General features: G+C 34.2%; 1 protein-coding gene across 2 annotated transcripts in view; it reads right to left on the reverse strand.

Moving 5' to 3' along the window:
* Positions 1-2,907: 2,907 nt before the first annotated feature.
* LOC131073095 (uncharacterized) overlaps positions 2,908-14,032 on the reverse strand; it is a 71,512-nt gene continuing 60,387 nt past the window's right edge. The window contains exons 3-9 of one of the 2 annotated variants that reach the window (XM_058009461.2): positions 8,174-8,262; positions 7,923-8,061; positions 4,248-4,322; positions 4,034-4,155; positions 3,873-3,948; positions 3,662-3,721; positions 2,908-3,410 (exon numbers count right to left, since the gene is read on the reverse strand). In XM_058009461.2, coding sequence (XP_057865444.1) covers positions 3,276-3,410; positions 3,662-3,721; positions 3,873-3,948; positions 4,034-4,155; positions 4,248-4,322; positions 7,923-8,061; positions 8,174-8,262 — 696 coding nt within the window. In that variant the 3' untranslated portion in view covers positions 2,908-3,275. Of the gene's footprint in view, positions 3,411-3,661; positions 3,722-3,844; positions 3,949-4,033; positions 4,156-4,247; positions 4,323-7,922; positions 8,062-8,173; positions 8,263-14,032 lie in introns of both variants that reach the window. The other variant, XM_058009462.2, reaches the window with a different exon arrangement.

Here is a 14,032-nt window from a genome sequence, read left to right on the forward strand (position 1 = left end):
AAAGGCACCAACTAGCAATCAAGGTTTTGAAACCCAATTGCAAGTGCAAGAACATAAAACACTCATGCAATATTGGCTTGCAATCGCATTTCGGAACCCTGATTGCAAGTAAAGGGAACTTGCAAAAAAGGTTACATGCTTGCAATCGGGTCTTGGAAATCCGCTTGCAAGTAATCACAACTTGCAAATGAAAGACAAATACCTACATACTTGCAATGTTGGACTTAAATCCCGACTTGACTTTGACCAAAATTCACGACCAACGAGACTTTAGTTGCACTTGAGTCCTAAAGACCTGATTGCAAGTGTTAAGCGTTCAAACTTGCATTTCAGGTTTTAGGACCCGATTTGCAAGTAAAAGTGCATCACAACTTGTAATCGGGTTTCTAAGACCCAATTGCAAGTAAATTTAGCTTGCAATTTGAGTAAAAAGTTCCTATTTGCAATGGCAACAAAAAGTTCCTACTTGCAATGACTGCAGAAATTTCCTATTGGCAATGACAACATAAAGTTCCTACTTGGAGTGACTGCAAAAAGTTCTTACTTGCAATGACTGCACAAAGTTCCTATTTGCAATGATTGCAAAAAGTTCCTGCTTGCAGAGAGGAACTCAAAACTCGAAATTGCACAAAAAGCTAGGAAAATGAAAGCAAAAACCAAACAAAACTTGAACAATGATGACAAACACACTCATTAATGATTTGACATTAACAAATATGAGTTTTAAGCCTGGTAAAACACGCCTTAGAGAAGAAAATTACGAACTTTGAGTAAAAATTTGTAGGGGTTGTCAATTTTTTGAAAGTTCAAAAATTGAGACGACACTAGGGAGTCCCTCCCTCATCCTTGACACAAAATTACCCTTCAAATTATAAGTTGTTTAACTCTTGAGGATCAATTCCAAATCATTCTCTCTATTCATCTATCTCTGATTAATCATTTTTATCATAACATTAATGCCAACTTCACATTTTTCTTGTTGTCCTATTTGGAGTATTTTTTAAAAAGTCAATAGGGGCACGATTTCTCTCCCTTTGCATCAATCTCCCATTCTATTATTGGGAAACCATGTTTTGTCACTAAAGCCCCAATCATCCATGACCCTTAATGGGGTAGGGTTTGATCCTCACCCTAAGAAACATAAGCCTTGCAATGCTTCTAAGAGATCCCATCTATCTATGTTAACCATTAAAGTGACAAGTTTATGGAGTTGGATGCTAGGGAAGAAGCGGTGAAGACTATACTTAGAAGAAATGGCAAGGATAAGGCCTTAGTGGATGTGTAGAATTTTGCTCAGTTTAGGTTTTCAAGGCTTGATGGCTTATGCCTTGGCCCCTCCTCTAGATTGGAAGACTTCTCCTAACTCCTACATTTTCCATCGGTGATGTGGCTTCTATTGTTGAGCACTTGTGAGACAAAATGTGGTATGGACAAAGAAATCTTAATTCACCAAAATATTCTAAAAGTGGTTTTCCCTTGGAATCAATAGGATGAGTATAAAGACTTCCCTCCTAGCCAATAAACTTGATGGTGAACCATTGAATCTACACAAGGAAAATAAGCTAAACCATAAAAATTGAGAGGCTTTGGATGAGATTTGTATGCTCAAGAAGGAGAACGCAAAGCAAGATGAAAATTTGAGTTTGTTGGAGAAAGAAATGCAAACATCAAAACCAATTTGAAAAAGGTGATCAATATCAATAGAACTACCATCCAGAATAGTGGCATCAGCATAAAGATTTTTTGGGAATGCCTTAGGCCCCAAGCCTTATGTGGAAGCATTGGCCCCAATGCTAGAATTTGTGGCTCAAGAACTAAGGAGAAGAAGACCTAGGAGGTGGATGACACTAAATTTGTTGAAAAACATCTTGACTTTTTGAGAAAGAAATGGAAAGCCTTGTGGCCTTGAACTTGCTGTAACCTTTCTTCTCTGCCATGTGCTTGCTGTCCCAGTGTTGTTCAAGTGCTGCAGTTTGCTGGCCTTGGTGCCTTCTGCCCTAGGGGCTGTGTTGTTGACACAGTGCTGATATAATGCCGTTGTTTTGTTGTTAGTTTCACTGTATCCTGGTTTTGTTCATGTAAAAGGGATGGGACCCCTTTCAAAACCCCTCTTTCCATTAATGAAAAATTCCATCAATGCGCTTGTTGTACCAAAAATGATCCACGGTAGCTAATGTTATAAAAAATCATCTCAAGAGAAAATGCAAAGCCTTTGCAATATCATCAACCACCATGTTCACTTAGAAGATTAGAAAAGATGTGGTTACTAATGATTGCCATAATGGAATACAAAATTACCTATTACTGTTTAAGTTATAAATATAAAACTTATGACACCAAAGTATTAATCTTGTTATAGAGTAGATAGGATTTGGAGTATAAAGGATCAATTTATAGGATGGCGGGAGATGTCAGAATAAATTTTGCTATCAAAGGTTGAGAAAAAATAGAAAGTATCAATATTAATTTCTAAACAATAGCCTTGTTGCTTAAAATATCTAAATGCATAAACTGTTCTTTGTATTTTATTTTTTGCAGTGCCATGGGCTAATTTGAACTTGTTCCAACAGTACCATATAAATCAATTTATATGTATAATGTGGTGAAATTTAAATATTTTAGTGAAGAAAGTATTATCTAAGAGTTTTCCGCTTCAACTTATTAGTAATGATATCTTAAACCCAAAAGATAAGGTTAGATTTAAATACATGATTCCTGCTCAGATGATTGTCATATACAATAGATTCCAAAGAAAAAACAAGAGGGCCTAAATTTTAGGTAGGCAACAAAATCTCTATTTTGTAAATGGGCCCCTTTTCGAAATTATGACATTTTAATCTATTGTAAAGACTTGAAGAAGTTATTTAGAATCAGCTGCCTCTCTACAAACTTTTTGCAATAGAGAAGAACGTGAAACAGACACTCTAAAAAATCACTTGAACAAAACTGATGAATACAATTGTCTGACATTAGAGAAGTTATTGAAACAGTTATTTTACCCAATAAGATACTGAAAATCACCTCCTCCTTGGACCCATCCTGACATTTGGATTCTCAAAGAAATAGTTAACTTTCAAAACTAACCAACCACGTGCTAAACATCTTATTGGACCCTACTTTTGACATTATGCTGTAATGCACAGATCGTGGCTTCCATGCAATGAAGCCCTGAATATACAGGTGGACTATATAAAATCTGATAGTTCCATCAATTTTGGAACTACTTCTGGTTAAGTTAAAACTTAAATTAGGGCATCCAAAGGGGCACCATCCCCTCAGTCATCTTGTCTTTTGGATAAAGTTTTCGTGCACCCCCTGGCAATTCTCCAAAACCAATATACGTTCATAAAAGTGAGCAAGGAAGGAACCGTGAACAGGCAGTAAAAAGTAGCAGGTTTGACCTTTGTAACCTAACCAAATGCAAAAACAGAAATATCAGTCATCTACACCCTATAGCTTTAAGAAAAATTCCATAATCTGTGATTTAAATCAAAAAGAGAAAAGGAAATAAATAATATACAACTGCAACCAGAAAAAACTAAATGCACACAAGAAGATATGTAATTACAACAGATTACCTAATCCGATCCTGCAGTCAGATAAACACTATCTCTAAAAAGGACCAAATAAAACAACATAAGATGCAGCAGAAAATTCACACCTCATCGTAATGCAAGTGAACATGGGCAAAGTAGAAAATGAACAAAATAATTCTTGCGACCTGTAAGAACAGATTATAAAGTTAAAAGAGATGTCAAATCAAATAAATTAAATGTTAAGTTAAAATTATAGCCCCAGTAGCTGATGTATTGTTTTGTTTTTCTAATTTTCAAAAGAAAGAAACCTGTCTTTGAGTCAAGGAATATACAAACCAGCCAACCAAAAAATAATGCAATTCCATTTATTAAATATGCCTTTGATCTTTTCAGGCCTGCCAAGTCTAGGTACCTGGATTACCATTACAAAAATTAAGTACAGAAAATAGAAGGTAAAAGCTCACAACCTGTCTCTCATATTACATGTTTGAGCTTACCATCTCGCATTCACAAAAGGTGTAGTGATTTCAGATAATAGAATCATGTAGACATAAATTTGTGCCTCGCTGCTATAAAGTGAAACGCCAATTGCAGTCATGGAAAATCCATGATGTAAAATCTGAGGAGATATTGTGAAATGAGAATCAGGCTCAAGAAATCAGGAGTATAATTCCTCAATTCCAACAAAGATCCAAAAGTTAGTAAACTTACATACTCTTTACCACCTAAGGATGGATAATGCCAAAATATCATTGCCAAATCAGAGAGAAAATACCCAACCGATACCTGTCCCAATAAAAAGAGATCACAAAATTAATTCTTCATTAATCAGCGTTCAAAGTTGTATGCACAGATTTTTCTTAGAAATGATTCACACATATAACATCATATAAATCAATGCAGCGACTATTTTGGCCCCTAGGTAAGACTAAGACAATTAGACATGTATAGGATATTTTGAACCATGTGATATGGAGATATTTTCCAGAGAGCTAAACACCATTTCACACCTGTCAATGGAATCCCATAAAGCATTGCATCTATGCTGTAAAGTATCTAATTCAAACAGGCAAAAAAAACCATTCAGAGAGTGTCTGATTCTGTGATAATCGAGCATATATTTATTATAAACAGATGAAAAGATTTGATTTCATTTCCCTTTATTGTCAAAAGCTATTATATTGCTCACAGGTTTAAGGCATACCTTTTATCAATACCCACAAACACAAACAAACATAAAGGAAAACGAGATGCTTTTTTATAACATCTAATTTTATTTTTTAGCAACAACTGTATAAAAAGTATAAGCTTGTCCTTATAGAATAAAACTCAAGATCATGGAACTGCTTTGAGATAATATCAGTGAACGTTATTAACTTTTTTTGATTAAATTTCCATTAATGATCAGTCAATATTCAATTATGAGGTGAAATTAAGATTTCCAATCTCCTTTGACCCGTGATGCAATATTTGAGATACCCCTTTTCCTTGTGCTAAATTTGACTTAAGGAATTTAATTGCTACAGATCATGATTGAAATACTACTTAAAACATTACAAAAAATCTGAGTTAAAAGGAATCCATGACATAGTTTTTACTGAGGAAATAAAATAAAATCAAAGTTGAAAAATTATGTATACACCATCTCATTCTTTTGAAACGAGCCTTAATCAATCACTTAGCAGAAATAAAGAGCACACACTAATATCAAAAGAAAAAACCATAATGACACAATATACCTGGGTACCACCCTAGGTTTGGCACCCCTTGGTGTTTAGAAACACTTCTGACATAGGGGCAGCAGCCCTCTATCCCAATATTAGGATCATTGCATGTTTGTTTATATAGGTTTAACAATGTTCGGTGTATCCACCACCATATCCTTGATCTATTACTGGCCTCAAAAATGGTTTTAGGCTCTAAATTACATTTTAATCCCTGTTATCCACTTATTCTGGTTCTATGTTATCCAAAAAACATTAATTGCTGAGAAATTCAAATTGGTAATCTACCTTGACTAAAATGTGATACTCATTAAAGATCTCCACTTTCTATCTATTCTGATGCTATATATCATTCACATGACATTAAGGAAAGAAACGAATTCAGGTAGGTTTTATGGAAAAATGAATTCCAATAATGACTACATATAGTCATAAACATCAAACACTTTTTAAAAAACACCAATGCAATAAAGAGTATTTACACAATAGGCATTCAAATCCAAAACATGTAACTGCATATGCTTTGTGTCCAAACCGCTTGCCAAACATGGGGAAATAGAGCATTTTATTGAATCTCACCTCTTAAGATGGCTGCTAAATTAAAAACCATAATTATTAAATATCTTATGGGAGCAAACTAAGCCAATACCATAACAGAAATCTTGACTTTCCTGTTGTTTCTATAAACCTATACTCTTGCAAATTTTATATCCATGTAAGTAGACTGCCCTGTAGAATATATAAAATGCCAGCAAAAAATTTATGGTTGTTAAAACTTGTGATGAGCCGCAAAACACCAGGTCACATGAAATTAGACATTTTGTGTCCTCAGACATGGCATGTGGGGGCCACCGAATCTAACTATGAATGCCATCATTCCCCTCCCTCAAAACAGAAAATCACTGCCATTTTAATTATGCAAGGGTAAGTAAAAACTAATTCTATGGTCATGTGAGTAAATTATCATTGAAATTTCTATCCACATTTTGAAATTTGTGTATTCTGATTGATAAACAATTAAATAGCCATTAGTTTGTAGATTGTTCCTGTTTGATATTACATTCCACTCTAGATTAAGATGTGGTCCAATCTATATATCATATGATTGCATTAAAGGAACTGGTTGAAAATATCAAGGATGCCCCATTACAAACCATTGGAGGATTTCCAAATCCTTCCTTTGATTAAATCAAGCAATTTAGAATTAAAATGAAAATTGATTTAGTACAAAATTAATATTTCTTGATTAAGATGAAAGTAAAGATTCCTTGATTGCATGGAAAAAATTAGACGCAGAACTTGAAAAGTTGCAAATAAGTTTCATTAATTAAAAACATGTCAAGGAGGCATCACTAGAAGTTATGATGATTTTCAAGATATCCATTTTGTTAAATTGAATGAATTAAGAAATTAAGTTTTTTATTTTTTTTGAATTACTTAAGACAAAAATAGCCCCCTTTTGCTTAGGATGAAAACAAGGGAGTCATGAGAGGAAACAACACATGATTCATATATACTAGAAGAATTTAAGAAGAGCAAACAGTAAGGAAATATTTGGACATATTGTAATCCTTTCATGCTTTTCTTTTCAAAATATATGATACGTGGAAATGTGATAATGAATTGAAAAGGCAAAAGTTTTTTCAGAACTGTCGAAAAGATGATTAAATTTTATTTTTACAAACATGAAATGAATTCAAGTAGGGCACAATTGAAGCCTACATAAAGATAAAAACAGAAATGAAAATTCAGTTCAATAAAACAGAAGTCAAGAGAAGCTGCTGGGCAACTATTATTTAAACCTGAAGAAATTAATGCTGTGGAAATTTATAAATGATCCTTACTAAATTAGGACCTGGTTGTGTTCATCGATGTTGTAAGTATTAAGTATTTGATCTTACTGTAGTTTTGTACTTATAGTGTATTGTTTTAACTTACAGGAAATTGTCATCAATGTGGTCAAATAGAATCATAGAACTAATTTAGGAACTAGAACATCCTCTTTAAAAAGAATTTTTGGTCACGTAAGGTGGCAAAACCACATAATGGATTTCCTCCATTTAAATTAAACCACTCCTTGTTTAAGAGAATAAACTGAGTTTCTTTGCACGGTAAGAGTTATCAAAATTTTATGAGCATCTTCTTTCTAATTCTCTAATAGCTAGAATGTTTTTTTTATCATGTTTCTTTTCAAATATTATATGGCAAAAGGCCTTGTTCCTTTCTCAAAGTCCCTAGGCCCTGTACCTAGATCTACCATCATTAGTTAACAAATAATTGTTAGTTTTTTGACATTAAAATATTTGTGATATTCACTCTTTACATTCTCTAAAGGTGGGCCTACGTGTAAGATTGCACCTTATTCTGTTCGTGCTGAGCCTATCCTTGTTCTCTTTTCAAATTTGACAGTTTTGGCTATCTTTAGATGCCTCTCATCCTCTATATTTACAAATGGGTCCATAAATTAAGACTTCATTTTGCTACCCTATATTATATTATGAGACTCCAAAGATATAACAAACAAGATATTTTCATTTAGAAATGACCACCAAAAGAATACATGAAGTACTCACAAAAATCAACAAGATTTAACATATTAACTAAGAAATCCAAATTTAAAAGCCAGAAACTTGATTGTCAGATTAGTCATTAGAGTAATCACCCCTAAAATAAAGTTCGACAAAAATGAGCTTCTAAGAATAATTGGTTCATCTTGATCATTATTGTAGAATAGATCAGAGATAAAAAGAAGATAAATAGATGCTGCTGAAACAACAATGGCATGGATAGTAGAGAAGCCTCTGCACAAACAAAAAAATTATTTTGTCAAATTTTCTTCAAAGGCAATGAGGATAATAGAAATAGATGTTGAAAGAAGAAACAAATAACTATTCTATAATACATATTAAGTACCTGTTGTTCCATTCGATTTGCTCCATCTTGGTGAGCTTGGCATAGCCTTTAAAATATAGCAGGCTTGTCAATTTTGTAATACCATAAGCCTTCATAGGAAAATTATTGGAATTAATTTGTGCAAATAAAGTTGCATCCATAATAAAAAAAATACAAAATAAAACAAGCACACTGCCTTTCATGCTAGCCAAGCACATAAATGTGATGTTAAAGTTTCTAAATTGCTGGTTCTGGTATGGGATTGGAGTTCCAGTACACTGATATGGCATTTTTTTCCTTGGGTATAGGTACAATTTGGTGTGTATATAATTTCACAATATAATGATTCAATGATTTGTAAAATGTCAATACAAAATAAAAATTTTAATCATTATTCGATAATTTTCATATTGCTCATCTAGAGCATCAAGATTAGCATTTAATTTAATTTCATTTGAACCACAATCAGATATTGTATCATTCCCACTAGCAATGTCACATGCAGAAGTTGCCTCATCTATAGGTTTCAACAAGCTATATGCAACTAAAGTGTCTAAGTTAGCATATTCAAGAATTAGATCCCAATTCCTCGTCATCCCTCATTGTAATCAGATCTCTTATGTGACAAGAGATGCAAATTTGAGTGCACAAAGACTAAATCCTCAACTTTTTTTTGCAATTGATTGCCCTTAACCAAGTGGATAATCAAGTATATAATCCAATTCTGCTCAGTTGAAGAGGAATTCACAATTTATTGAATTTGCATACAACATTTACAATACAAAACACAAATTATAATATATAACAATTGTTGATTGTAATTAGGGAATGGCGGATTCCAATTGCCTTGGGCAACATTGGAATCCGCCCAAAGGGCTGGCCCCTTCTTCAACGTGTAGGGCTGGGCCCTATCTCTCACGGCACTCCTTGATTCCTCACGCCACACTCAACGTGCTCCCCCAAAATAGGGCCGACCCTATTCCATCAAGGCATTTCGCTAAAAGGAAAAGTAATAAATAAAAGTAAATTATAAAGCAAGCCGACATAACTAAAGACCTTGCTCCTCATATAAATAAATGACAACTTCACATTATCATTCACTCATTCAATCATTCCATGCGAATTATACATCTGCCTAAAATGCGAAGTTTGAAGAAGTAATATTGGCGATTTATATCTGTCATAAAAGGCCCTAATACCAAGTGCAAATACCATCATAAGGAGGGCGAATTGTTCCAGATTCAAGGAGCTAAGGTTGCAGTCCAGTCTCAAGCAAAGGTGCAGACTTAAGATACAATAAAGTGCAGACCTAGGGTGTGGACCTGATTGCTGGTTGCTGTGTTAAATGGGGCAGGTTTGATGCTTATGAAAGTGCAAACTTGTTGAAGACTTTATCAGCCCTATGTGCAATCATCTTCAAGTACTTGAGATAAGTGTTGTAATCTTCATATGAATATAATCCATAATCAGATCTGAGGATCTTTTCTGGCTGGGTTTTTCCTCCTAGGAGGTTTTCCCAGGGTAACCGTGTCTTGTTCTTATTTTTGTTCATTTCTATGTTATGCCTAAATCTAGAAAACTCTAAATCTTTCATCTAATCAATTTAGTTAGAAACTAAATTCTAGTTTTCTGAGTTTATATTAATCTGAAAGTACTAAAATTAACACGAAAGTATATAATCCAATTCTGCTCAGTTGAAGAAGAATTCACAATTTATTAAATTTGCATACAACATTTACAATACAAAACACAAATTATAATATATAACAATGAAAGAAAAAGAAAAAGTTTAAAAAATAAAATAAATGCATACTTGAGAGAAAAAATTTATTGCAAGAGGCTACAAGTAAATAGAGCCTTGGCCATATACATAAGACCATTCATGAGCATATTTGGATTTGCGTACAACAAGTATAATTACAAAACTTAAATCATAATATGTAACAATGAAAGAAAAATGAAAAAGTTAACAAATAAAAAGATGCATACTTGCGAGAGAATTTTTGTTGCAAGAGACTGCAAGTAAATAAAGCCTTGGCCATATATATGCCACCATTCATGAGCACATTTCTTGTACCTGTTTCAAAAAGCACAAACACTTTGTATATCTACATCTGAGAATATCCTTGTAAATATGGTGGATTCCCATGTGTTTGAGAAAGGAACAAAGCATTTTGCAGAGGCATTTTGAGAAAGGATACTTTTTTTGTTGAGGAGTTTGGCACCATATAGAGATGAAGAGAATGTTGTTGAGTACAAAATTATATTTAGAAGGATATTCTCAAATGAAGATATACAAAGTGTTGTCTTGAGTGAGTTTGGCCACTTCATATGGTGGATTCCCCTGTGTGTTTTGCTATGTTACGCCAAGTGTCCAGAATGGGGGGATGGGGAGATAGGGGGCCACATTTTTGAGTCCCTGATTTTTCAAGTCATTTTTGGGGACTGCTAGGGGACAGCAAAGGGGACGACTATATTAAAGATAGGGAAAATTTTAAATATTCATATGTTAACATTGATATTTGATAAAGCATGCATATAAGCATTATAGAACTTTAATATAACATTTGTGTTAAATTGAGAGTTCACATGAGAGTCAGAGTCAATCAAATTAGCAAAATGCAAACCTTAATTCAACATAGCAAGTCTGGAAGCTTCACTTCAAGCCACCTTGCTCATTGACACTCCTTATTGATGATAGTGTGTATCCAGTTTGCAGTTTATGGACTGATTTCAATTATTAAAATCATACCAGTTATGCTCATCAATCTTGTTCTAAATCTGTGAAGGTTAGAAATCAGTTTCAATGCTCATTCATGTGTGTTGCAGCTATAGAGGTTAGTTAAGGCACAGTTATTTTAAGGAATCACTAATATCTCCTAGGAGCTAGTCACTTGTTCAAGGATTCTCTGTAACAAGTTGTCTACAACTTTCTATAAGTCCAGAGCTGCAATTTTACTTTTTGTTAATCTTTGAAATCAAAAATTTAATGTAGAAGTTAAATCATATGAAAGACCATATTTCATGTTGTTCTCGTTAGAATTAACATATGTAGTCTAATGTGTATGAAATTTATCAAACACTTATGCACTATTTTTGAGGTGTGGGGGCCTACAAAAAGAAATATTTTTTTTTTTTTTAAATGTGCTGGGAAAAGGGGGATGGCTGGTCGTCCTTGAGATAGCTAGGGGACATCACAGACATCCCGACCGTCCCAAGGATGGTGGGCCGTCCCCTTTGAGAATCATTGACATTCCTATGTTTTTGGGACATTTCCTACTATTTTCCATATTTTGGAGACAACTAGGGATGTCTCCAACCCATCCCCGAGACATCCCCGAAATGGGGACACGTCAAAAAGGGTTGGGGACACATCCCCAGGTTTTCTTGGTTTTGTCCCTAGAAATAAAAACTAATGGTATTGTGAAAAACATACAAGTTTACAATTTGCATATTATTATGACAAAATCTAGAGAAGAAATAGCAATGGATACATGGTTACGTGATGTTGTAATACATTCATCGATGTGGTTGAATTGATCATAACGAGAGTTACTCATAGAGTGTATTGAGAAGAGATTTTCTATGGGTGCATGTTGCATTGAGGACAAGTTCTCTAAAAGTGTATGCTATTGGATTTAACAAAGTGTGATCATCTCTCCTAGCACAACTTAAAATCTCTTGTATATTGTAAGCTTGTTCTTTAGATAATTCTTTTTTTTTAAAATGTGCTGGGAAAAGGGGGATGGCTGGTCGTCCTTGAGCTAGCTAGGGGACATCACAGACATCCCGACCATCCCAAGGATGGTGGGCCGTCCCCTTTGAGAATCATTGACATTCCTATGTTTTTGGGACATTTCCTACTATTTTCCATATTTTGGAGACAACTAGGGATGTCTCCAACCCATCCCCGAGACATCCCCGAAATGGGGACGCGTCAAAAAGGGTTGGGGACACATCCCCAGGTTTCCTTGGTTTTGTCCCTAGAAATAAAAACTAATGGTATTGTGAAAAACATACAAGTTTACAATTTGCATATTATTGTGACAAAATCTAGAGAAGAAATAGCAATGGATACATGGTTACGTGATGTTGTAATACATTCATCGATGTGGTTGAATTGATCATAACGAGAGTTACTCATAGAGTGTATTGAGAAGAGATTTTCTATGGGTGCATGTTGCATTGAGGACAAGTTCTCTAAAAGTGTATGCTATTGGATTTAACAAAGTGTGATCATCTCTCCTAGCACAACTTAAAATCTTTTGTATATTGTAAGCTTGTTCTTTAGATAATATATCAAAGTGTTGTTGCTAATTTTTTTCCTTCCTAGGTTAGATCCAGTATTTCTAAGTGTATGCTTTGATTTGTCATTCTCTTGCACCAATTCTACATTATAGCCTGTTCAACATACTTCTCTTAAGATGATTAGTAACCTAATCTATTATGGTTTATCAAAGCTAAATCATTTTAAACTTTATTGTACATAATCCTCATCTTGGGAACATCAAAACTTAGAAACATAGTAAATGGAGTTTTTACGAAGCTACATTGGTCTATATAGAGGTTAAGATTCCCATACTTCTTGCTTGCAAAGACTCTTGGTTGCATACATTATTTGTCCAACAATTATTATAATTGCATCTTTAGTCCAATCCAAGGTGTGGTGTTCCTTCAATACAATGTTCCAAGTGCAAGCTCCATGTCATGAATAAGATCTAAATCATAATACACGCCACTACTTCATGCACAACTTGAGATTACCATGATTCTTGACAAACAAAATAGATCTACTTCATGGAGAAACAGTTGCTTGCATACATTGTTTGTCCAACAATTATTATAGTTGTATCTTTAGTCCCACTTAAGGTACTCAATAAGATGTCTAAAATGCAGGCTCCCTTTAAGGATAATATATAAAGCATAATGATAATATACATAGTTCAATGATCCTTTTGGACGGTCCTTGGTTTCTTCGGTAGAATGTCCCTTGCCTCAAAATTAGTCTTTGGGTTTTAATCTAGTAAAAGATAGCATCAACAAGCTTTGGGTCTAGGTTAGATTTTTGCGGCTGCCATTGGAATACTAGGATGATACATACTTATGGGCATTGCCAATACTTTTGATGTGGTCACAAATTTCAAGAAACATTTGTTGTTTGCAAAATTTAGTGTTCTTGTGGAGGATGACAAAGTACTCCCTTCATAGATTACCTTAAGTGATTGGGCGTCATAGATTGATTTCGAGAACTCTTTGGTTTTTATCCATTATTGCTTTAAAACGATCCATGTTGGTGCTATTTGCCTAAGAAACAAGAAACACTATTTAGTTTGGTGGAAAAAGGATCATGCACCAACAATTGATAATGATTGTGACACCACTACTATGGTTGTGTAGGAGAGAAACTGGGGGAACGCTCTTTAAGACAGAGTAGTTCCCCTTCAACAAAGGTTCAAAGAGGGGTCCGACATTGCGAATTGGGAAAACTCTAGATCTTCTAGGTTCTTCCAAAACAAAGAGACTTGTGTGGAAGGATCTCACCATTAAAGATAGATGGTTCTAGTTAATCAAATTTCTTTGGAACAATTTGGCTTCAAACCACCTTGACTTTGGGCTAGTTGTCTGTTAGGTATTGTTTTGCCCTATGTTTGCTTATTTTTGTTGATGTGAAGTTGTTTTGATGGTGGTGTCTAATGGTTGCCCTTTATTATTTTGTTGAGATTTATTGCCTTGTCTTCCTTCTTGTACAAGGGTCTAGGCCCTTTCAAAATCCTATTTTACCTTCAAAAAAATATACATCTAACTTCAAAGATAGTTCCAACAAATCTATAATAAACACATCCGTAGATTCTCAAGATCAAATCAAGTTTAGTTAAAAAA

This window comes from Cryptomeria japonica, chromosome 7 (assembly GCF_030272615.1).
Source record: "Cryptomeria japonica chromosome 7, Sugi_1.0, whole genome shotgun sequence".
NCBI lineage: Eukaryota > Viridiplantae > Streptophyta > Pinopsida > Cupressales > Cupressaceae > Cryptomeria > Cryptomeria japonica.